This window comes from Netta rufina (genome assembly GCF_964035555.1).
Source record: "Netta rufina genome assembly, chromosome: 14".
Lineage (NCBI taxonomy): Eukaryota > Metazoa > Chordata > Aves > Anseriformes > Anatidae > Netta > Netta rufina.
This window is the reverse complement of record NC_140137.1, coordinates 9,933,173-9,956,688: the sequence shown is the minus strand read 5'-3', so window position 1 is coordinate 9,956,688 and position 23,516 is coordinate 9,933,173. Positions and strand designations below refer to the sequence as shown.

General features: G+C 55.5%; 1 protein-coding gene across 1 annotated transcript; it reads right to left on the bottom strand.

Annotated features, from left to right (window-relative positions):
* Nucleotides 1–22: 22 nt before the first annotated feature.
* SH3TC2 (SH3 domain and tetratricopeptide repeats 2) lies at nucleotides 23–23,204 on the bottom strand (the record flags this gene model as incomplete). The annotated part of the gene is made up of 20 exons (XM_084295444.1): nucleotides 23–447; nucleotides 799–995; nucleotides 1,645–1,795; nucleotides 2,058–2,180; nucleotides 3,663–3,813; nucleotides 5,263–5,443; nucleotides 5,534–7,237; nucleotides 7,330–7,371; nucleotides 7,696–7,832; nucleotides 8,628–8,823; nucleotides 9,183–9,256; nucleotides 9,777–9,978; nucleotides 10,089–10,232; nucleotides 10,593–10,698; nucleotides 11,190–11,317; nucleotides 11,529–11,633; nucleotides 12,736–12,855; nucleotides 13,530–13,863; nucleotides 13,972–14,102; nucleotides 23,018–23,204. 20 exons carry the CDS (start codon nucleotides 23,202–23,204, stop codon nucleotides 256–258), a joined length of 4,605 nt encoding a protein of 1,534 aa, XP_084151570.1. The 3' UTR covers nucleotides 23–255.
* Nucleotides 23,205–23,516: the final 312 nt, after the last annotated feature.

Sequence of the window (23,516 nt, the reverse complement as noted above, 5' to 3'; positions counted from 1 at the left end):
GCCTGCCTCTCTCCCCATTGCACTGTGCTCCAGCACCTGCTCCTGGGCCCCATCCTGCCTCGCTCTGCCAGCAGCGCCATGGCACACAGCGCCACTCCCAAGAAATGAGGGTCCCAGGTCCCTTGTCTGCTGGGGACATGGAGATAAATTGCTGTTGGCAGCCAGACCCCTCCTGTGATGCTGCTTCTGGAGAGCATGTGGACCCGTGCGAGGCAAGAAGCTGTTTGCAGGCATGTCCTCATGGCGATGGATGGGTCAGACGACGTGGCCGCCTTCGCTCAGCCACCGGGCCCGGTACGTGGCACAGCCCGGCGTGCCCACAGGCCCCAGCGTGACCCTGGGGATGTCAGCCAGCTTGGCGTGAATGCGGCCTTGTAGCTCCTGGTCTCCCAGCTCGGTCGCCGCAGCGAGGGCCAGGAGGAAGTAGGCTGCTGCATCCTGTTCGTCCTAAGCATAAAGAGCAGGGCAGTTAGGAAGTAATGCAAGGCCACGGGGTGTGAGGGTGCTGGAGCAGAGCCCAGCGGTTCCAGGCAGAAGCTGGTAACACCTGACTTCATTGAAATGGGCTCTGTACAGTCACTAAGTGCTAGCACTTCTTTCCAAACTGCCTGTCCCACGTCAAAACCTGGCTGTGCCAGCACTGTGTGTGCTTATTGTAAAGCTGCAGCCGGGACAGAGAGCCACAGGATGCTGCTGTATACAAGCATGGCTACTCTGCCAGCAGATGGGATACTCCACCTCCAGCGCCCCATGAAGACCCAAGAACTCAACACAGCATCATAGCAAGTGTCCTCCTACCTTCAGTTTGTGCAGGGTGAGGTTGCCAAGGTGGCAATACACCTTGGAGTAGTACAGAGCCTCTCCAGAGCACTGCAGCACGGGGGAGCGCAGGGCGAGAGTCTTCAGGTAGCAGTCTTCTGCCATCTCATACATCTGCAGAAAATAGTAGGCTGTAGCCAGGCGGTGGAATGCAACCAGCTCTTGCAATTGATCTCCTGGAAAAAAGTTGCTGATACAGTCAGACTGCAGGGCACTCACACACAGTTCCTAGCCCAGCACACTGAGCCGCTCAGGGATGTGTTTGCTCCACAGCCCCAGGGCACAGATATCTGTCTTCATAAGGAGGCACTGCCTTTGAAGATGGTCCAGAGAAAACAGAGCTATCAGGGGTGCTGATACCAAAGTGGGATAGATTGTCAGTCTATATATATCATATATATATTGCCATATATATCATATATCATTCGGCCAGGGGATTTCTTGGGGGCTGGAGAGGGTTATTACAAGGCTGGTTCCGTCTCAGGCATTTATTTTGCCCATTAGGCCTACTTCTGCAATGGAAAGGGGTAGGTTTATCGGAAGAGCCAGGGCAAAGAGGAACCGTTCAGTCCCATGCCCTCATCAGATTTCCTGTGCTCTGGTGTAGCAACAGCCCTCTGCTCAGCCAGCCCCACCGCCGCCACAGCGGAGCACCCCCATGGGCAGCTTAAAAAGGGAAGCAGCCTTTAAAGAGATGTAACCCTTGGGATAAGAATTGGTCCAGAGGTCTTATGAAAGCAGGAGCACCTCCCTTTCACGTGCACAGTGCTGTCACGCAGACAGGCACCCCCTCTGCCCTGCTCCCCGGGGGTGTGCATCACTCACCCACCCTGATGCTCAGCCGGGCTGCCAGCGTGGCAAACTCCAGTGCCTTCTCGTAGCCTTGCAGCCCAATCTGCAGCTCTGCCAGCTTGTTGAACAGCCGTAGCTCTGTCTTAAGGGCTTTTAGCTTCCTGGCCAAGGGCACAGCGCCACCCTGGGGAGAGAAAAGAGTGAGTCCAGGCTGTTCCTGAAGGTGTGGGTACAGCACTGCCTGCAGAGGGGTGATGGAGCAGCAGGAGATGGAGTAAGGTGTTACAGATGTGTCCGTGCTGCAGGTTCCCCCCCCAGCCACATTTGCGTGCCAGCACACACAGACCAACCCCGTCCCTTTCCACCCTCCATCCTGCTGGGCACAGCTCCCCATGGCCGTCGTGTAGCAGGGACATAAACAGAGAAACACTTGGAGGGATCAGTACCCTGTAAAACTCCACTGCTCGGTCTCTGTTTCGGCTGCCATTGAAAAAGGTATCGCCTGCTTTTTCATAAAGCTCCATGGCCAAGGAGAAGTTCTCAGACTTCAGAGCTGTCTGAATGGCTGCCTAGAGGGAAGAGGAACTGCAGTGAGACTTGGAAAGAGACATCTGCACAAAGACTTTGGAGTAACAAAATAAAGCCAAGTCACCCTAAACGTGAGCCCGAGTGCTCCTAACAGCAAGGACACGGGTTGGTAAACAAGCTGGGGGGACATTGTGCTGTGTTTCCTGGTGACGTGTGAGGATGGAGCCACCCACCCATCCCCATGCAGGGTCAGTGTGCCAGACCGACCAGCCAGGACGTCCTTTGGCATCAGGATTTAGAGTGGGAAGGGTGCGGGCGGCAGCTGCCCTGTGCTGGGCTGTCCCTGCGGTGTGATGGAGCCAACGTGAAGATTGACAAGGGGAGCAGAGAGCTGGGACAGGGAAAGGGCAAAGCCAGCAGGAGGGCAGGTATGCTAACTTCTGGGAAGAAGAGATGTCTGTGCCAATTGCACACTTGACCCTGGTGCCACCTTCCAGCAGGAACGTGTTGTTCCTTTCATCGTTACAATCGATCATTGCCAATGACCGTGCCTGGAAAAGGGCCCCTCAGGGTTGCAGACATGTCCTGCTGAGATCTGTCCTCCACTGGCTCGTCTTAATGGGAAGTCACCCCTCTTTAGCTCCTGAAAACCTGCTGAAACCACAAGAAAGGCAATGATGGCTCTTCGTTCTGGGCTAGGAAACCAGCTGATGCCAGAGCCACATGTTCGAGGCACCCAGGTCCCTGAGCAGCCTCCCAGTACCAGTAATACAGGTGCCTCTAGCACCTTGATTTGGAGGCAGGCTAGTGTGGCTGATGGAAAGGCTCCTCGCCCTGTCCCCACCACCAGGTGCCTCAGTCAGTCAGCCCCACCAGCTCTGAAATGCTTCTGGGGTCACAGGGTGAGGACGCAGAGCATCCTCTGTGTGTGCTCAGGCTGGTGCTTTGCTGGAGACCCCAGCTCAATGCAACGCCAGCAGACCCAGCCAGCCTCCTGCTCTGCTTACTTTGGGCATGTGGAAGGCCCAAATAGATGCTCTAAATAGATGCTCCCTGGAGGATGCAGCCCTAAGATTTTATGAGTAGCTCTTCCTCTTTGCAGCCCAGCTGATAGGATAATGTTAGAGATGGAAAGAAGCCAGAAGTCTTCTGCTCCAAGAAATCTCCAAGCACATCCCTGGCACCTCACCCTTACCCACGTGCATTTCGATGGGAACTGATCACCTAGCAGCTCCAGCTCTCTCTGGCACTCCCACACCACTTTCTGACTCAATAAATTCACTTACTTTCACCCCAGAATCCTCCAAACCCAGCAGATGGAAGGAAAGATAGGAAAATTAATAGGAAATTTAAACGCGAGTGCTGAGGCAACAGCGCTTCCTTGCAGCAGCAGGTTTCTGCCGCTCATGAGAAAACTCTCCAAGTTTTCCAGCCCCAAATTTCTCCCCCTGAGCCACACAGCCATGATGGGAATGCAGCTAGCCAGGATGGGAACAGGGCTGCTCCAGACACCTCCCCCATACCTGGAAGTACATTTCCACCAGCTCATCTTCCTGCATAAGGTAGTAGAGCCTTCCTGCCTGCAGCCAGGCCTCTGCTGCCTTGCCAGTCTCCTCCAGGTCGATGAAGATCCTTAGGCTCTGCTTGGTGCAGTCCAGAGACCTTCTCAAAGCCCTGCAACAGCAACGGGCAGAAAGCCATTACAGAGCAATCACAGGGCACCAGCAACCAGCTGCAGGGCTGCAGCACCTCCCTGTTAGCAGTGCTGTCTTCTCCTCCTGCTGTTGCTGCAGATTAGAGCCAAATGGACAGCCACAGCTCCTAGCTATGTGTAGTGGCAAAAGGACAGGACGTACATGTATATGTGTGTTTCCTATCTCAGCACAGCCCCCAGGGAGCAGCTCCCCAGTGGCTGCTCCTCATTTTAGCTGATGAAGCAGGTTTGTCCAAGTCACCTGCCAACCCTATTTCCCCCTACACCAAGCCCCAAGTCACCCCCAGCCACAAAGGGAGTGCAGGCTGGCAGTGCTTGCACCTTCATCTCCCAAACAGCCTCTGGAACAGCCTCTGGAACCCAGATCCACACCTCTGCCTGCTGTTTGCCCCTTGGGGCATCCGAAAAGAGCTGTGTGGCCATATGTGCAAGGCCTGACAGCCCCTTCCCAAGCCCCATGTCACTGGAGGATGAGGGGACGAGCAGCAGGACAAGGTGACAGGCCGAAGGCAGGAGGCACCCATGGCCAGGGGAGCACAGGGCAGTGCCCAGGGCATGTCTGCTTGCCTGGTGTCTCGCCTGCTGCTGACTGCGCTCCAGCTGTCCTTCCAGCCCAGGCTGGGGGACGCTTTGTGATCTTAAATAGCACCGCTCACATGACAGGCGTCTGCTTCCTAAATTCCTTCCCTCTGAACTCACTGCGACCCAGCAGGGGAAGGTTAACGTCCCAGTTAACGACAGTCCCTGCCCACTTGTCCTCCTGGGACATGGGAGCCAGATCTCTGCTGTTGGACACGTTTGCTTTCAAAAACGGAAGAAAGTCTGTGGTCTGCCCAAGTTTTTCTCTCCCCTCCTGCCTAACCTTATGTCACCTGCATGTGTCAAGTGGGAGATTGAAGGGTGAGCTGACAGAGGGTCTTACGTGCATCCCTGGGGAAAATATTCCAGTAGAGATGGGAAGGGCAGACTCAGCGGCTGGAGGCCGAAGCCAGGCTTGTTTCAATAACAGATAAGGAGTCTATTTTTATCGGCGGACGGTGATTAATCACTGAAATAAGCCTCCAAAGGAAGTGATGAATTCCCTGTCACTGGGTCTCCTCTGAAGAGGGCTGCGTGTGTCTCTGGAGAGCCGTGTTTGGCCGTGCCCCAGCTCGCAGCCCGGTGTTTGCCCAGCAGTCACCACGTTCTGGCTGACATTGAGCTGTTCCCCCCGTCACGGCACAGGGACAGCTCACAACCCTCGGCAGTTCCCCAGCCACCAGCCTGCCAAAAGGGAGCTGCCACACACCTTCCCCACCTCTCCCTGGGGACTTTTGCTCCAGACACCTCAAAAAGGCCACTGCTCTGGTGTTGGGCAAGCAGAAACTGCTCTGAAAGCATCTACACTAACAGCCCCACTCAGGACTTACTCGGTGGTGTCCAAATCCTGGTAGAGCTGGCTGAGGGTCTGCCGAACATCGCCTTCCATCTCTCTGTCCTGGAGCTGCTGGGCCAGAGACACCCAGTGCTCGTGGTAGGTGATGCAGGCCTGGAGGTTGGGGGACACCTCGCTGTAGAAATGGCAGAGAGCCTCCGTGATGTGGAGCTGACCTGCGTGGTAGAGGGAAGGGAAAGGGACGGCTTTAGGGACCTAACAGGCATTGCACCACGGTGAGTTCCTGCCAGCCCAGTGGTACTCACTCCTCACATTACGCCACTTCAGGGCAAAACCCAGCGCCAGTTCATAGCAGAGTTTGCCATCTTCCACTTTCTGTCTCTTCACCATGGCCTGCGCCAGCCACAGCAGCACCTGCACCGCCTCCAGCTCTGGATCCTGGCAGCCCTGCAGCTCAGCGTAGAGCCGAGCGGACTGCAGCAGGTAGAGCTCAGACAGCTGGCTCGCTCCATGCGAGAGGCTCAGCTGCCCCAGGTTGGCCAGGGCGATGGCCTGGTTCCTCTTGTTGCCCGTCTCCTTGGCCTTGTGCAGAGCCCAGAGGTAGTTCTCCGCAGCCTTCTGCACCCGTCCTTCCCCTTTGAGGGCAATGGCCAGGAGGTTGTGTACGGCCCCCCCCTGCGTCACGCTGTCCGTCCCGTGCAGGGACTGCAGGAGCTGTCCCATGATCTCTGCGGCCGGGCCTGGCTGGCTGTTCAGGAGATACGTCCACCCCAGGGAGAGGGAAGACTCAAAGGCCTCCTCCTCGCCCATCAGACTGCTGAAAGCCACGGCCCTGGCGGCGTGGTGGAGCGCCCCGTGCAGCAGGCCATGCTGGAGGTGCAGCCGGGACAAGATGGTGCACAGCGTCCTCTGGGTGGGCACGGCACGGCTCTCGCAGGAGAAGCGCAGGGCCTGCTGGAGGTAGGAACAAGCCAGCGCCGGGATGCTGCTCCTCTCCGGTTGGCTTCCCAGGAGCTTGGATGTAGTTTGGAGGATGAAGCCAGCTCTCCAAATGGGTGTTGGTGCCCCCTTGGTGCCGCTGGGAACAAAGAGCCTGGCAGAGGCCAGCGCAATGTTTGGCAAGTACTTCTTGTCGTACAGGTAGCTCAAGATGGGGGTGACATCCAGCGGCACAGCACCAGCGTCTTGGCTGAGTAATGTGGTGGTGAGACACTGGAGATGCTCAGTAAAGGGCAGCACCTCATCGTTTTTTCCCAGCTGTAGGAAGAGCTTGACAATAAAGAAGCAGACCCGCGCCTCCAGGGGAGCATTGCCCACGGCAATGGCTTCCCTCAGCACGTACACCATGACTTCCAGCTCGTTCTCAGAGCTAAAAGGGCGGCCAGGCAAGCAGACGAGCAAGGTCACCATTTTGCCCAGCAAGGAGGAGAATTTGTTCTTCATGTTCTGTTTCAGGTAGATGGAAGCGAGGTTCACGTGCAAGGCAGCCAGCAGGGGCAGGTCCCCAAAGCCCCTGTCCAGGGTGCTCAGGGCTTCCTCAAAATAGACTCGAGCCTGGGAGAACTTGACCTTTCTGATGCAGAGCTTGCCCAAGAGGAAACAGAGCCTCACATGAGCCCAAATTGCGTGAGTCCTCTTAGCCCAGTTCCTGGACGTTTCAAGGTACAAGACCAGTTCGTCCTCATCAGAGAAACCATAAAAAGTGGAGTTGAGAAAGGAAAAACTCATATCGTAGAGGCTTTGAAAACTGGGCACATAACTCTCGTGGTTAAGGAAGGTCAGTATGGGGTCAAAGACATCGGCATCTTCCATGTGTCCAGCATTCAGGTCAATAAAGAACTTGGGATCATCAAAGTCATCCAGCTTGTCCAGGAGAACATCTTCCAATGTAGCAGAGGCCAATTCACTCCCGGGGCTGGACTGCTCGGAGGTGCTAGCTGTAGCCAGGCCATTTATTTCCTCCCAGGACTGGAGCAGCTGGATATCCTTACCACCATGGAGAACAGCCTCTGGAAGGGGACAGGAAAACCATAGCAGAATGTTTCCCCACGTCAAAATTCACCCTCTGACATATTTATAAAAGCATCCTCCACACACTCACCTGATGGCACCTTGGGGAACATGGCTGTGGGTTCAAAACCATCTACACAAAGAGACAAACAGAAAGAAAAAGCCCAAGTCAATGTTAGTGTGCAGGCAGAGCACACAAACCTTACAGAGATCTGCTGCTTTGCTAAACCCCAGACCTGTATTTAGGAGAGCCCCAGTGATTACAGTTGCAGCAGAGAAGCCTCCTGCAAACTGCAGTCCTTTAGGGTATCTCCAGCCTCCTGGGCCAGGCTGAGCAGAGGGCCTAGCAGCCGTCTCAGCCCTGGCAGAGCCCCTAGCAGGAGCTCTCTAGGCATGGCCCAGGGCTGCTCCCCGGGGGGATCAGTGGGGCTGTGCACAGAAGAGGAGGGGAACTCACCCAGCCGGTACACGGAGGTGATATCTGTGCGTGCCAGCTCGCCCAGGAGGGTGGCGAAGTGCTGCTCGCCCCCATTGCAGGGGATGCGCAGGAGGGGGGATTTTTCCTCTTCGCTCAGAAACACCAAGCCCTTTCCCCTAGGTTGAAGCAGACACAATGGAAAAACAGTTCAGTGTCTTCCCATCTCTTGACACTACAGCTGTCCTGTGGGATGGAGATGGGTTTTCCCACCCCTCCTCCTCCTCCCACTAGAAAAGCTCTGCTGCAGGTGGATACCAGAGTCTGTATCCCTTCCCTATCAGGGCTCTGAGATCCAGCTCCTCCATGGAGAAACTAAGGAGTGCCAGAGGGAGTAAACTATTAGCCTTTTTTTTCTCTCCAGAAGCCCTTTCTGAGGCCAGGACACATCTGATCTCCTCTCTGTTTCTCTGTAGTGTCAGAGGAAAGTGCCTAAGACTTATCTTGAGTCAACATGACCCAGGAAAGCCCAAAAGATGCGTTAGCAGAGCTAGCAACAGCTTAAGGACCCCGTCCCCCCACACATGGTCTTGGAGGAGAAGCCTTTTTGGATGGGTATTGAAATGGAGCTGTCTTTAAGGCAGCAACAAAGACAACTGCTGGATCTTAAGGTGTCACCCTCCTCCCCAGATAACTCTTGTCCTCGTCCACAGCAGGGTGCTCAATTCTGCTCAGAGAGGAGCTGTGCCAGTGGTTGTCCTGCCTTGGCATCCCTCAGCAGGCAAGCAACGTCAGGCTGGTGGCAGAAGAGCCTGGCCAAGGCTTCTGGACAGACCTCAGACAAATCCTCTATGAAGTCCTTGCAAAGCAAATTACCTGCTCCGGACTCGCACATAGCCTTGAACTGGGATTTTGGGTCTTCCCCTGCTTTTCCCCTGACTTTAAATTCATCTAGATGGTAGCAGTAAACTTACAAGGGTTCACAAGCCGTGGCATTTATGCATCGCGTTGGGACAAAGCCAATGTTGCCACTGCTCAGGGATTTGCCCACGAACCAGGGGAGTCCTGGAATGAGGAAGCCGATGATTTCTATGCTGTCTCCCTCGGAGAAACTCAGTTCATCCCATGCTGCTCCTTTATGGTCCTCTGTGGCTGTGCACCTGCCTTTCACTGGGAAACAAAGGCAAACAACCACATTTTGGTGTGAGGCCCAGTGCAAAAACTTCCTTGCTGGAAAAGACCTGGGCAAAGAGACCGTGATTTCAGCAGGAGCAGCCTGTCTCTGTGTCCCCTGAGCTTTATTGTGCTCTCAGTCTCAGACCCTTATTGTGCTCCTTGGATCACCCTTCTGAGCACCTGCAATTTTAAAGGTCTGTTATCTGCTCAGGAGAGTCTCAAGATGCAACCCCTTGCCATGGAGTGCCATTGTCAGAACAGGAGATGGACCCATTGCATTTTTGGCCAAACCCAGTCTCCAAAAGCCATGCTCCTGATGGGAAGGACGGCCACCTTACACAGGTATCACTCACCGATCGGCTGGGAGGTTGCCCCACTGATCTCCTGGGAGATGCCAAAACTCACAGCATAATTCTTCAGGAACCACCTGCAAGGCAAGAGGGAGCCACGCTGGTCCTCCCCGAGCAGTCCTCGGGCCACCAGGAGGGACAGTCCCACACAGCAGGACAGATGCCCCCTAATGACACAGAGGACACAGAGGGCAGATGATTTTGCCAATCCTTATGGAGGATTTCTGTGTGCCTACAAGAAGATCTGTGACTGTCTGTGAGGCTCAGCCAGGTGTCAGGCCCCATTTTGGCTGGCATTGCCCAAGACAGGCTGTTTTGTGTCCCAGTTACTGACCTGTAAATCACAAATAGTCCCGGGTATGACCTAAGTCAATATTATACAAGAACGATATCAGAACTATGCCCTTGCTCTATCCCACTACAGGACCTGAACTGGTTCCAGTGGCTGTCTCTACAGTGTTTATTCTCACAAAATTATCTGGCTCTTGCCCAGTGCCAGAGGTAAGAGCAGTTCCTCACTGCTGACTTGGTGTTAGGTGGTGCATCTGGGTCAGGAATTAACTTGGCTTGAGCACCATCCATTGCCCACCTACTTACTGGTAAAATGGGTGAGGAACGGGCTCGAGAGCTGCCACAGGCACCAGCCCTCGTTGCCCCGTCAGCAAGGACACCCCTTCCCACGTGGACTCCTCTCCAACGTTCTTCACGTGGATCAGCTCGTTCCTGCGGAGCCGCAGGCCTTCCTCTCCCTCCTCCTCAGGCTGGCAGACACCAGGCACTGCTCTGGAAAAAAAGTTACCTGCAGATAGAAAGAGTCACGGCCAGGTCAATGGCACCAGTGCAGGACAGACCCAGAGATGGCCACCCTCGTCCTTGTCCTGCCGAGATGCTGTCGCAGCCCCGTCTCACCTTCCTGCAGCAGCAGACCCAGGTAGATGGTGGCCAAGCGATCTTCATCCATGCTAACTCTGATCACCGTGTCCTCCATCAGAGCACAGTTCAGCCAGTACTCCTGGCCAAAGAGAAGCTGCTCCAAGCAGCTGCCCACATAGCCTACGACAGCAAAGAGGAAAGTAATGGTAGCACCCTCCTTTGCTGGGCAGCACAAGCAGTTTTTTCCAGTGTCTCCTAATCTGCCACCTGCAACCATGCTGTAAGGCAATGATCTCCAATTCTGTCTCCAACCCCAGGTGTAATAGAGGAATTACCCAAAAGGAAACCTCCTGGATCTTTTCCACTGATCCAGACTGTGGTTTCATAAAGCTGTACACGAATACCAAGGTCTCATTAATATTCCTTCCTCTTCAAGGTGTTCTCCCTGTTGCATTACTTTTTCTTGGTGTCACGGAATACCTTCTCCAAAAATCCCTCTCACACCACCTGTTTGGATCCCTCATGCCTTGAAAACATTACCTAAAGCTAGGTATGTGGAGAACTTCCAGACTTCCTCCAGGGTTTTGAAGGTGAGCAGGAACCGATCTTCCTGTGCTTGTACACACACCAGCCTGGCTGACAGCTCCTGCACGGAGAACAGAAAGCAAGGCTGAAGGAGAGGGATGGGAGCCTGACAGGGGTTTTCCTGGCAGTGTGGCCATAAAAGCAGCCCCCGGGATGAGACCAGGCAGGCATTTATTAGCACAGTTGAGACCGAAGCTATGAACTGTCCCAGGTCTTCTGGGCAGCTCTGCAGGGTGCCCTCAGGGGTGAGGGCATGGAAAGCCAGCTGGGAAGGATTGTTCAGGGCAGTGAATGGGATTTTTCTTTATGAAGCACAACCAGCTCCTCAGCACTCACCCCGGTGCTACCTGCACCATCCCTCCGGCAGCTCACTGCCCCTGATACGAGGCTCCAGACATGAGGATCTACCCCTCACCCATCACCATTTCCTTTCCCACATCATTCTAGCCCCCCTGTATGCAGGACACATCCCAGAGGACCTCCTCCTCCTCGGCCAGGCTCGGTGTCCCGTCACACATCCCACCAGACCAGCATTCCCCCATCAGCTCCCACCTTGAAGAGGGCACGGACCGCTCTGTCGTCACTCTCCAGGGCCCACAGTTTCTTCCTGGCAGCTTCCTGCAGCTGGGAATTGAGGCACTGGGAGGAGCAGCTCTCCACGGAGAAGAAGAGAGAAATCTCTTGGAGAGGAAACATGCAGGGTTAGGGGGGAAGGAGCCCCACAGCACTGATGGGGCTGCCTCCAGCCCGGCTGTGTGCTCCAGGAGCACGGGCAGATCCCATCCTTCCCCTCCAGCAACCCGAGGGATGGCAGGGCTTGCTCAGCCGCAATGCCTGGCCTTGTACGTGCAGCCACTGGAAATCTGGGTGATGCCAAAGGCAGCCTCTTACCTGGGGGGAAGCTCTCCCCAACAGCCAGCAGCACCGAGGAGGTGTCCGGCAAGCCTTCTGCTGCCTCAGTAGCTGCACCATTTGGCTCTGGTGCCCCAGCCCTACCTACACAGGACACAGAAACACTGCTGTCAGGTTTGGTAGTGGGATCTAGGCTATTCTGCCTAGCCATGCCACCTGAAAGCAAAGTCCGTGGGCTATACTGCAGATCTGCCTGGGGGACTGCATGCAAAGGGCATCACCCTGAAATCGTACTGAAAGGGGGAAGCAAGATTAATGAATTCTGCCTATGCAGTACCCTTGGTGACTGGGTCCTTCCCAGTGCAGGGGTGGCCTGAAGTGAGGGACTTTCGGTGCTTGCTCCGAGGCCAGTGTCACAGAGCAGACCCCAGGACAGAGAGGCTTTCTGGAGGAGATCTCAGAGTGAGAACACTTCTCCAGCACGGGTGAGCCAAGGACTTGCAAAACTCTTTGCTCATCAGTTTGACAGAATAAGATTTTCTCCCCTGCCTGATCCAATTGCTATTTGAAATCCAAGCTGCATGCTCTCAGCTTCGTACATTGCCAACGATTGCCATAAAGGATTCAGGAGTGGAAACTTTCACTGGTAATTATGCTAATGATGGCTGAGGCACACACAAATCCAGCTTGCTCTTCCACAGCTGTATTGGCTGTGGAGGGATAACAAGGTTAGAAACCAATTTTTGTCAGTAATCAGAGAGGACTCGCACAACTAACATGTACCCAGAGATCTGGAGCTGAACAGTGAAACAGCTTTCCTACGCTACTTTTGTGACCATAACTGTTCTCTGTAGGTCTTATTATTCAGCCCACTTTGCTAGCCAGTCAAATAGCTGCGTTATTTGCACACAGAATTATAATCCTCACTTAGAGTTAGCAGCAGAAAAGAATGGCCCAAGGCTGGACAGGCAACAAATGGGGCTTTTCTTTGGAAGAAAAGCCTCTACATTTCTCAACAGCAGAACTGAGCACGCTTAACAAAGGACTTCATCCAGGAACTCCAACCCCTCTGACACATGGGGGGGAAACGGAGACGGGGAAGCGAAAGGAGCCAGAGGCAGAGTTACAACAGAGCTGCCTGGGCTGGGCGGCACTCGCTTCCCACGTCCCTCCCTTCCTCTGCTCCCTGCACCCTGGCAGTCCCTGCGGGCTCTGCAGGCTGGTGTCCCCTCCCCAGGGACAGTACCTGATGCCATGGTTGTCCCTCGCCACCATGGTCCCCGGCGCTCGGTGGCGGCGCGCTGCAGGCGGTCCCAGCGGGGCAGGAGCAGGGGCGAGCGGGGGCAGCAGGACTCACACTCTTCGCCTGGGGAAAAGGGGTGGTCAGGGGAGGCATTCAGCCCCCCGGAGGGATGCTCCAGGCCCAAGGGGTCTCCTTGTGCCCCATGGGCAGCCATGGGGAAGGAGGGGGCAGTTGGGGCACCGCTCATGGTGGCACTGCCAGCAGCGTGGCCGAGCACCCCGGTGGGTCCCCGCAGAGCCGGGCAAAATGGGAACGGAGCTTCCTTGGGTGAGAGAAGAGGGTTTGCTCATGGCTGTGCTCGCTGCTTCAGTGTTTGTTTGCGTTTGGGCCAGCCTCAGAAAGGGAACTGGGAGCTCTTTCAAGAGACCAATTGAAAGTGCTGGTGGAGAGTCGTTCCCATTCGTGCCAGTGACTCATTTACCTCCCGACTGCTGAAAGATTTTGCAATGCGGGGCAGGAAGCAGCCCCAGCCTGGAGCTGAGAGCAGGTCCCAGGCTCTCCGGCTGTGCTCCTGGCACCCACTGGCCCTGCTCTCCTGGGGGCACACGACCACAGCTGCTGGCCCTGCGCTGCCCCCCTGCTCCAGCACCCAGGGCTCTGTGAGCCCTGCAGTGCTCAGGGTGCTCCTGGGCAGCAGGATGAGGTGACAGGATGCCCGAAAAGCCCACGACATGGGAATAAACCAGCCCCCCGAGCCAGACAAAGCCAGGCTGTAGCCTCCCCATGGGACAACTTACCTGTGCACCCCAGGGACAGGTCCTGGTGCCAAGGGGCCCCCAAGCAGCAGCCCATGTGTCCAGCATCGCCGCCAGCCCCGAGCCGGCGGGCTGCTGCTGTGCTGGTGGAGGGAGCGAGCTGCTCACCGCCGGCCCCACTGCAGCTCAGCCCCAGCCACAATGCACAATGTGCCTTTTGAACGGGCCCTATCTGCCTGTGGGGCGGGGGACGGGCACATCTCACGCCCGCATCGCTGCCCTGCCGTTGCCCCAGGCTCTGCTCTCGCCCTCGCCTTCGGGTGCCTGTCGCCAGGCCCACGTGGCGCATTCCTCTCATTCCTCCTGCCGGCTGCTGCTGTGACACAGGGAGCGCTTCAAGCTGGCCCCTCCGGAGAGCTGCAGCCCTGATCTCCCCCCATCCAAAGCCAACCCCACTCCTGATGCCGCTGTGACACCCCCTCACCTGCTGGCACAGCCCGCCGGGGCTCCTCCAGAATCCTCCAGCATCGCTCCAGCCAGCAGCCCCGCTCTCCCCACTGCACGGCAAGGGCACCACGCTGGCCTCCGAGCTATGGCCAAGCGAGGCACCAGGCTCTGCAGCACAAACAGCCACCTCGTGAGAGGCTAGCAGGGCTCATCTCGGCTCTGAGATCTTTGAACTGCAGCCACAAACAGCAGGAGGGAGTGATCTGGTGTCTGTGCAGGATCTCCACCAGGGTCTGCCCAGGTGGACTCTCACACCCTGACCTTCCCCAGCCTCCAGGAGCAGCACTCAGGACCCGCTGGGTGGCCTCAGCGTGGTGGCAGACTTCTTCAGAGCAGCTTTGGGAAGGTCAACACAGCCCCTGTGTGAAGAGAAAAACAACAAAAGGCGGTGTAGGGTGAGAAGTCACAGGCAGGGAGGTTTTTAGGGATGCACCTTCACGCCAGCCGATGCCAGTGCCACGCGGCAGTGCCCTGCTTGCTGTGCCATGCTCCAGGAGCACCGCTGGCTCTCCCAGATGTCAAAATGCTGGGGTTGCCTGGGGGAGGGACCGTCCTCCTTCCCCTCCGTGCTGCAGCCCTCGATGTGAGCGCGCAAAGCCCTGCTGCTGTTTCCTGGCGTGCTAAAACCGAGCTGATCCTTGCCCTGCAGCCCCGCAAAGCTGCACGACGGAGGGAACCGGTGCAAAGGTGAGCGGCTGGGACAGGTGCTGCCCCTGGCAAGGACGCTGCCTGCTCCCACTGCACGCAGCCTTGGCAGGCTCCGGATTTAGAAAACTCCCCCAGTCAGTCTGGGGATGCTCTGAAGATCAGGGGACCAGAGGGGGAATTCAAATCACAGCCTGGGTTTGTGGGGTGCCACCAGGCACATCTATACGGGACAGATGCTGCTGGTTTGGGCCCACCTTGCCAAAGTGGCCAGGGCTGGAGCAGGGCAGTTTGTTTTAGCAGCATCTATTTATAAATTAACATCAATGCAGGGGAAAATACTCATTAAAAAAAATCAACAGAAGATTATGTTTCATTAAAAAAAATAATAATAATTTGTTCTTTTGAAATTTCCGTTTGTTGTCAAATTTACCCAGATAACTCAATAACCAAACCCACCCATCTCCAGGTGAAGGTTTTGACCCCCAGTTTGATCTGAAATTTAATTTTCTTTTTGGCCAGAAACCCAACTTCCTCCTATTCCACTCCCCCCTGTCCCCTCAGCACCACGGGTACCCCTGCAGAGCCCCCATTGCTGCTGATGATGATCTCACCCTGGCCTCCTTAGGAGCACCCTGTCCTGCAGAAGTGATGTCCTGGGGTCCCCACGGGCACAGCCCCTGCCCAAGGAGGGGACAGCCACCACCACCAGCCCCCCAGGGCCTCTGCTCCCCGTGCAGCCCTGGCGCAGCCCCCGCTGCTGGCCCCGCTTCCCTCCCCAGGGCACGAAACAGGCAGCGGGGCTGCCTGGGCAACCCTCACCTGGGGACCCCGCTGCTCTCTGGGGCTGTCTCACCCTTTCCTGGCACCAAATTCTCTTTGCTAAACCTAGCTCCTGCTGGTGCAATTTCCCCTTTCACTCTCCCACCGGTTCCCACACACAAAGGACCCCAGACAGACCTAACCCTCCCCGGTGTGCTCATTACCACCGTATCCAAGCCTCCAACCCCACCGGGACCCAAATCCCAGCTCCCTGCCCCGCTCTGGAGGGCAGCCACCCTCTGCGCAGCCGCCCTCTTGCACGCAGCTGCTCCGAGCACCTGCAAGCACCGCTGCCCAGCCCTGTTTGCTCAGCTGGGACCAGCCAGCATGCGACAGGCACGGGGACACGGCGGTGCAAGTGGCCGTACTGACCTGCTCCTCCACAGCACTCGGCACCGCCGTCCTCCCCGGGGAGCCTCAGCCTCGCTGCTCCCACCTCTCCAAGTCCCCCGGGAGCTGGCGGTGTGCGCAGAGGTGTGGACGTGCCTGCAAGGCGTCCCCAACGCCGCCACTCCCTCGCACGAGGAAAGGAATTTCTTCCCAGAGAGGCTTATCACCTCGGGAACCTCCGCTTCCCAGCAGAGCCTCCGGAGCAGAGGTCAGCAGGGCAACAGGGCGCTGCCTCCCCAGGGGAAGCCTCGTCGGGAAACAAGCGCCGGGGAGGCCACCACGTCTGGGCTCCGTCCCTCTCCACGCATGTCCACCCCGTGCCGTGCCACCACCGGTCCCTCCCGGCTCTCACCTGTCCCCTGCTCGGGCGTCGTGTCCTTGAGGCTGGGGACTTCCCGTCCTCGCTGCCCGGGGACAGGCTCAGCAGCCCGGGGAGCAGCTCGGGAACTCGCTGCTTTTCAGACAAACTGCGAGTGCAGACACACAGGATAAGAGATCTGTGGAGCCAGCAGTATTTGTGCGCCTGGGCAAACAGTGCTAGCTGAGAAAAATAGTGTTGTTGTTGTTTTTTTTTCTTTTAAAAATAAAGAAAGGGTTAATAATCTTATCCAATATTCCTGTTTCCTTCTGGGAGCGCTCAGACGTTGACCATTCCTTGGCAGGCTCAAAATGAAGCCTCCTCGCTTTTCACTTTGTAATCTAAAAATGAACCTGAAAGCAAAAGGAAACCGGCCTCCACCTGACGGCAGCCAGGGAAAAAGCAAACAAACAAGATGAAACATTTCGTTTCGGGTCAAACAAACTTCTGTTCCGCGGTTTTGATGCTCCGATAGGGCTGGGGAACCTGCTTTGGTGCTGGGCTGGGCAGTGTTTTCCTCCCCTTGATTGCTGAGAGCCCCCCCTGCCCCAGCAGTGCCCCGGGCAGGAGGGCAGAGTCCGGCCGGCCGTGGCGTTTCCTCATTCCTGCGCTCCCTGTTCCTGCTTTCACCTGCTGCAAACAGGCACGGAGAGGTGAAAACCCCCTGCCCTGAGCACAGCCTCCTGGCTGCTGGGGGCAGAGAGGTCCCCCAAAATGTGTTGGCCTTGGGGTGGTGCCAGCTGGAGGGAGCTGGGGATGGAGGGCGGTCATGCATGGATGCAGGACACAAGGGAAAAAAAAATGATTTTGCAACAAAATCAGCGTGGCAAATTGCTGAGATGCAGGCCTGGCTGTAAGACATTTCTTCTCCCTGGTGGCCCTCACTCAGGAATTTCCTTCCACCTCCAAGACCTCCTTACCATTCCCGCAGTTGCTGCCCCCAGGGGCCCCCTCTGCATCCTGCAGCGAAAGGGTTACGCGGGCGCCGGGGCCAAACGGCGCTGAACTCAGCGCTTCATTTTCAGAAATGCTGAGGCCTGCGCCTCTCCCTGGCTTGCATTGTTCCAGCCGAGGGCAGAGGAAGTAAATAAGTGCTCTTGGAAACCAGCCGGCGGGCCCCAGTCATGCCGCCGGGTCGGGTGGGCTTAGAGCCCCTGCACCCCAAATCATCGGGGGTGCCCAGCACCCAGGAGCAGCCTGGGCTCTGCTCTGGGGTCTCCTCCCTGCTGCTTGGTTTTGGACCATCAGCTCACCTCCGTGCAACCACCTCGGGGGTTTCCAGGCGTGCAGGGACCAGGACTCGGAGCCTTTCTGAGCTCTTTAGCTGCTGCAGCCCTTCTTCACCGCCCCTGCTCAGCAGTGACCGTGCTCAAGCACCCTGCTGTGGGTGAAAGCAGAGCTCCAGCAGCCCCCACTGCTGCTTCTGGGGCAGCCTCAGGAGGTACGAGCAGATTTTGGACACAGAGCTGCCAGGGTAAAACTCCTTCTGCCTCTAGAAGAGCTTCTTCCAAGGTTGCAGGGAGGCAGAGGAGTCCAGGACTCATGTGCTCTGCCAGATGTGAGCCAACAGCTCCTGAAAACATCGCGTGCCCTCGAGATGCTCCTCCCAGCCCACACCAGCTCCTGTCGGGTCTCTCCTGCATGTACCACGACAAGGTTACAGGGTGCTCCCTGCCTGCACAAGGACGCTGCCCCCATGTAAGGGGATATGAGGTGTGCCATGAGCTGCTGGTGTCCCCAGCTCGTCCCACATCCCAGCCCCCCGACTCACCTGCAACATGCTCTCCACGTCACTTTTTTCACCACGAATGCAGCAGAGGAGCCCTTCCCACTGCCCCTCCAACCACCACCACTTCTGGAGCCCTCACTTTCCCTCCCTCCCAACACCGCCTCAGCCCTGCACCACCGTGAAGCCCAGCCCAGAACTCAGCCCCATGGGGCCACACGTGCAGCTGGCAGCCAGCTCCGCCTGCAGAAGGTCCCCAGGTGATGCCAGGTCTCTCCTGCCCACCTGGTTTCTCCTGGCTGATGGAAGAGCTGCTGCAAAGGAGTCCCCCAGTTCCACCCTTCCCGCTGCCCCATCCGGTCATGGCTTCTCTCCGCGGTCCCTCATCCCTGCTCTCCTCCCATGCTGGAAATATCTCTGCCCTGCACTGACCAGAGCATTAAATGCACTCAACCCTATCAATAATGCAGGAGAATTGATGGCAGGTAGCTTGTAGAGAGCTTCCACCCTCTGAGGGACACCAAGACCCCCCTGGACTTGGCCAGGCAAAGCGTGGGGTGCGGAGAAGTGCCTGCAGCCTGCATCAGGGCGGTGAGCCCCTGCTCTGCTCACCCCTCTGGCCCCGAGTGACCTGGCAGGGATGCTCTCTCTCCCCCTGGTGAGTCGGCTGCCCACTGGCTGCAGGGACACAGGGATGGCACCGACTGGCCATGGGCACCGGGGGTTTCCTCTGGGTGCATGGGGCCGTGCCAGGTGCCAGCACCACGTCCAGGGCCACCTTCATTGCATGGAGCCTGGGGCACGACCAGTGTTTGGAGCATGCTCCCGTTGAGGATGCCGCATCTTCCAGCTCCTTGCCATAAGAGGAGGAACGGGCTGTGACCACTTGGCCACCGGTAGGTTCCTGTCGGTGCAGACCTTCTGCATGCAAATCCCAGGGTGCCTTCACCTCCCCCCAGGAAGGACATCGCTGCAGGGACCTTGGCCCAGGAGCACCCAAGCTCTGCCTCCCCCTCTGCGCTCAGCATCACCTCATGGGACCTTATTCTGCTTTTCAGCCTCAGCGTCCCCCAGCAGACCCGCAGCCTCACGGGAATGCTCATTAGCTAATTGGTACCAACCCTGCAGAAGTGCATGGTGCTGGCAGCGGGGCTCTCCCCCTCCAGCTTATTAATTATCAGAGCCAACAGGTGACAGCAACCACTGCACCATCAGCGGCCCCATCCTTGCACAAAACCATTTGGAGCCAGCCCCCAGCCCTGCTGCCCCAAGCCCCCAGCCCACAACAGCTGCACCTTCTCTGTTTCCCTGCATTTCTACTTTCCAGCCTCTCTTTTCCTCTATTATTCTTCTCTGCTTCTGGTTTTACCCTTTTCATATTTTGCTGTTGAAACAGAAATGCATTTGACAAGGAAGGAGAAAAGAAAGTAACAAAGTGAGCACAATGATCCCCAGATCCCCAATTTTTCATTTCTCAATTTCACCCACAGTAAGAAAATGTTCACAAAAACTTGGTGTGTTCATCTTTAGACTACAAACATTGATAAAATCCCAACCTCCTTCATATCTCTTTCCCTTCCAGGATTCACAATATGAGCTGCGAGGGGCTGAACTGATGTGTCCAACACAGAGCACTGAGCACCAAGTTCGGGGTTTCAGGCTCAAGTTCCATGTGACAACCACACAGTAAAAGGAAAGTATTCAAAGAAATAGTTTGATAATTTTGGCCAGCTAGTAGTTTTACACTTCCTTGTGAGGGAAAAAAAAAAAAAAAAAAAAAAAAAAAAAACGGCTTAAGATATTAATTGCTTATGCTGATCTAGATTTTTTTGAAGCTCTTAATGATCCAAGCTGCTTGCAAAGGTGTTGGTCTTGATGCCATTTGCTTTTAGAAAGAAACAAAGCAGCTCGGCGAGGCTAAGCATCTCGTTTTGATATTTTCAGGGCGCAACATTTTGATTTTTCAACTTGCAAAGCTTTGTTGCTTTAATTTTTTATTTATTTATTTATTGGTACATAAAGCTGAGGTTGAAATCAGAATGAAAGCTTTCAGTTTAACTAATTAATCCAAACACTTTGATACAAATCCCATTGTGTTTTCTCAGTTTTGTTCTCCAGGAATTTATTTGAAGTGCCCGCGTTCCATTTTTAGACTGTGGGGAAGAAAAGAAAAAAGTGAGGTTTCCTACAAAAGAGAGAACCCGCCACCTACCTGTGGCTAGCGGTTCTGTGGTATTTCTTACCCTTAGAAGTGTAAAAAGAAATGATTTTTCCTAATTACGTGGCTCAGGCTCCTCATGGTGGCTGGCTGCAGCATGGGATGGAGGGTGGGTGATGGGGAAGGGGGAGGAAAATGCTGTGTCCCCAGGCCAGCCTGGTGGGTGCAGGGACCCAGCAATCCCCAAGCTCTGCAGGAACCACTGTGCTTCTCTGTTTCCCTGTGAAACAATATGAGGAACAAAAGGAAAACCAAGCCCTTGTGATAACGCCAAGAAGAAAGCAGCAGCACTTGCCAAGGCTGCATGGCTCTTACTGGGAAGCCATGGCCGGGGACTCCCCGGGGAGCATGGCAGGAGTTGTGCCAGCCTGGTGCCACCAGTGCCGTGCCTCTCGTTAGGACTCATGGTGGGCATGGCTGCTCAGCATCAATGTCCTAGGGTCCTGGTCCAGCATTGGTGGGAGGGAGGATGGTTCTTCCTCCCATCAGTCCTCGGTGCTTGAGGGCAGCTTAAAAGGGAAAACTAAAAATAAACACAGCTTCCGATGACCTTTAATGGGTCAAACTGTAGCTGGCAGTGGGAAAGCAGGTCAGGAGCCTCAGGGTCAGAACTGCAGCTGGTAGAAGGCTCCTTTCACAGCACTGTGCTGATGCTGCTCATCCAGAGCTGCTGGCAGTGCCTGGCCTCGTGGCTGGGCTTTGTGGGGTCAGGAGCAGGGGCTGCACCAGCACCAGGACCCAAATATGCATGCAGGGGGGAAATGAAGCAGTCCCAAAATACCTGACTTCAGGCAATATGCCCTGAGACTGCCTGGGAGCCACAGCAGTGTGCTCCTTTGGCCTTGGCATGCAGCAGTGTCAGCGGTCAAGAGGGAAAGATCCTTGAAGGTTTTAGCACACCTTGTTTCGGCTGACCTGAAGCCTTTGCCATCACTCCTTCTTCAGGCAGATCTTGCGGCACCTCTCCTGGTGTCCTGGTCTTTCAGGAGGGGAGGTAAAGTCCCAAAAATCCCAACATGCAAAATGAGCTCCAGAGAAGCTGGGAAGTCCTTGCGGTGGTAGCGTCAGCGCTGGTGTGTGTGCATTGTGGGCACTGTCGCAGGATGTGCTAGCGGTGAAGGGGAAGCACACGGCAGGAGAAAGCAGCGCAGTGGGGCAGACGTGTTGGGAAGTGGTGTTGGGCACCGGCCTCCCACTCCGCAGTGACGTGGGCCAACCTGGAGTCCCCGCGGTCCTCCAGCAAGGGGGCGAGCCACTTTCGTGGAGAAGATCCAAGCTCCAGCGCTCCTTGGCAGCTAGCTACAGTGCGCCTTGCCTTGGGATTCAGGGTTCTGTTTAAGGGTTAGCTCATGGGGTGCGACAAACTCAGAGTCCTGCCATGAGCGGAATCGTATTAAGGCTGCGTGTTCAGGTCTCCCAAAAGGCTTCCCTTGGTAGCACTATTTCATGGGAGGTTTAGGTAGCTGTAGTCTAAGGTTAAGGTGAGTTTTAGAGGAGGGAAAGGGTTTGGAAGGAGAGAGAGTGCAGAGATCTGTTGGGAGTGCGGTTGTGTAAAGCTTGCCAAGGGAATTTCATGTCTCTGACTGCAGTCTAAGGTTCTTGCCACTCTGCCATTAAGCACGCAGCATTCCAGCTTCAGCACAGCACTTCATGTCCAGCTCAGCAAGGATGAACTCCTGAAAGAGAAGAAGCATTAAAAAAAAAAAAAAGAAAATGAAGAATTGCTTGTAAATGTGATGGCATCAGTCTGGCAATGCCAGAGCGACAGAATCAGTGCTGCATTCAGGAAGAAGTGCCGAGCTCCAGCTCTCCTTAGCACATAGTTACAGTTCACTTTGCCTAGGGTGTGAGGGTTTTGTTTAGGCTTAGGTTTTGGGGAGCAATAAAGTTCAGTGTCCAGTTGAGAAGCAGTAAAATAAAAAGAAAAATGATTAAACAGAGAAATGCTTGTAAAAGAGATGGCTCCTTGGTGGTTAGATACCGTGAGTTTTGCCTTGGGGTCAGTGTTCTGTTCTGGGGCTTAGGTTTTGGGAACAACAAAGCTCAGAGTCCCATTGTGGGTGGGATTCAATTAAGGCTGCCAGCTGCAGTCTCCCAAGAGGATTTCATTATTTCATTGGTAACTCAGGTAGCTTTAATCTCAGGTTAGGGTGAGTATTAGAGGAGAGAAAGGGTCTGGAAGGAGAGAAATCACAGAGTCCTGTTGGGAGTGCAGTGGTGTAAGGTTTGCCAGGGGAATTTCAGGTCTCCTGGACTGCAGTCTAAGGTTCTTGCCATTGAAAGCTCCAGTCCCAACTTCGGAGCACCTGATGGCCAGCTCAGAAAGGATGCCCTCCTGAAAAAGAGGAGAACCATTAAAAGAAAAAGAAAAAATAATGAAATGGAGAATTGATCATACAAGTGATGGCATTAGCCTGGCCACGCCACAGCGACAAAAAACAAAGCACGTGCCGGGCTGCTTGAGCTATGTGCAGCGAGCAGCACTCAACAAGTGCGCCCAAGCCCTGCAAACACTGCTGCTGGATTTGGGGTTTTGTTTAGGGTTTGGGGTTGTGTTTAAGGGTTAGGTTTGGGGTTGTGGTTAGGAGTTGGGTTCGGGGTTGTATTTAAGGGTTGGGTTCCGGGTTCAGTTGTGTTTAGGGGTTGGATTCAGGGGTGCGTTTAAGGGTTGGGTTTGGGGTTGTGTTTAAGGCTTGGATTTGGGATTGTGTTTAAGGGTTGGGTTCGGGGTTGTGTTTAAGGCTTGGATTCGGGTTGCCGTTTAAGGGTTAGTTCACGGGTAGGGACACAGCCCGGAGCCCTCCTGCAGGCAGCAGGGCTGCGAGGCCCCACTGCGCCTACTGCACTAGAGCAAAACCCCGAACTGCGCATGCGCAGCGCCCCTCGCCTGTGGTACCGCTGTCGTGCCGCCAGGCGGCAGCAGAGGGCAAGGCTGCCCTGCGCCTGCAGTACCGGCAGCTGCCAGCAGGTGGCGCCAGAGGGCGCCGCGGAGCTCGCCCTGTGCCCCGCCCGCCGCTTGGTGCGTGGCGGCACAGCGCCGCCTCTGCGCATGCGCGGTCCGTGAAGGGCAGGGCCAAAAACGTTGTTCTTACGTCAGAATTGATAAAATAAAAGTTTTACAAGGGAAACGGGGAACTGTATGTTTGTGATGTGCATATGGGGTGATACGTACATTGGGGGAAAAAAATTGAAAGAAATGGGTTTAATAAACAGTAAGGGAGAGGGATCAATCCATGAAGAATTAATTAGGCAGATTTGGGAAAAATTATTGTTACCTGAAGGGATTGCTGTGGTGTGTATCAAGAGGACATCAAAAAGGAAACTCCCTCATTCAATGGGGAAATAGAATTATAGGTGAAAAGG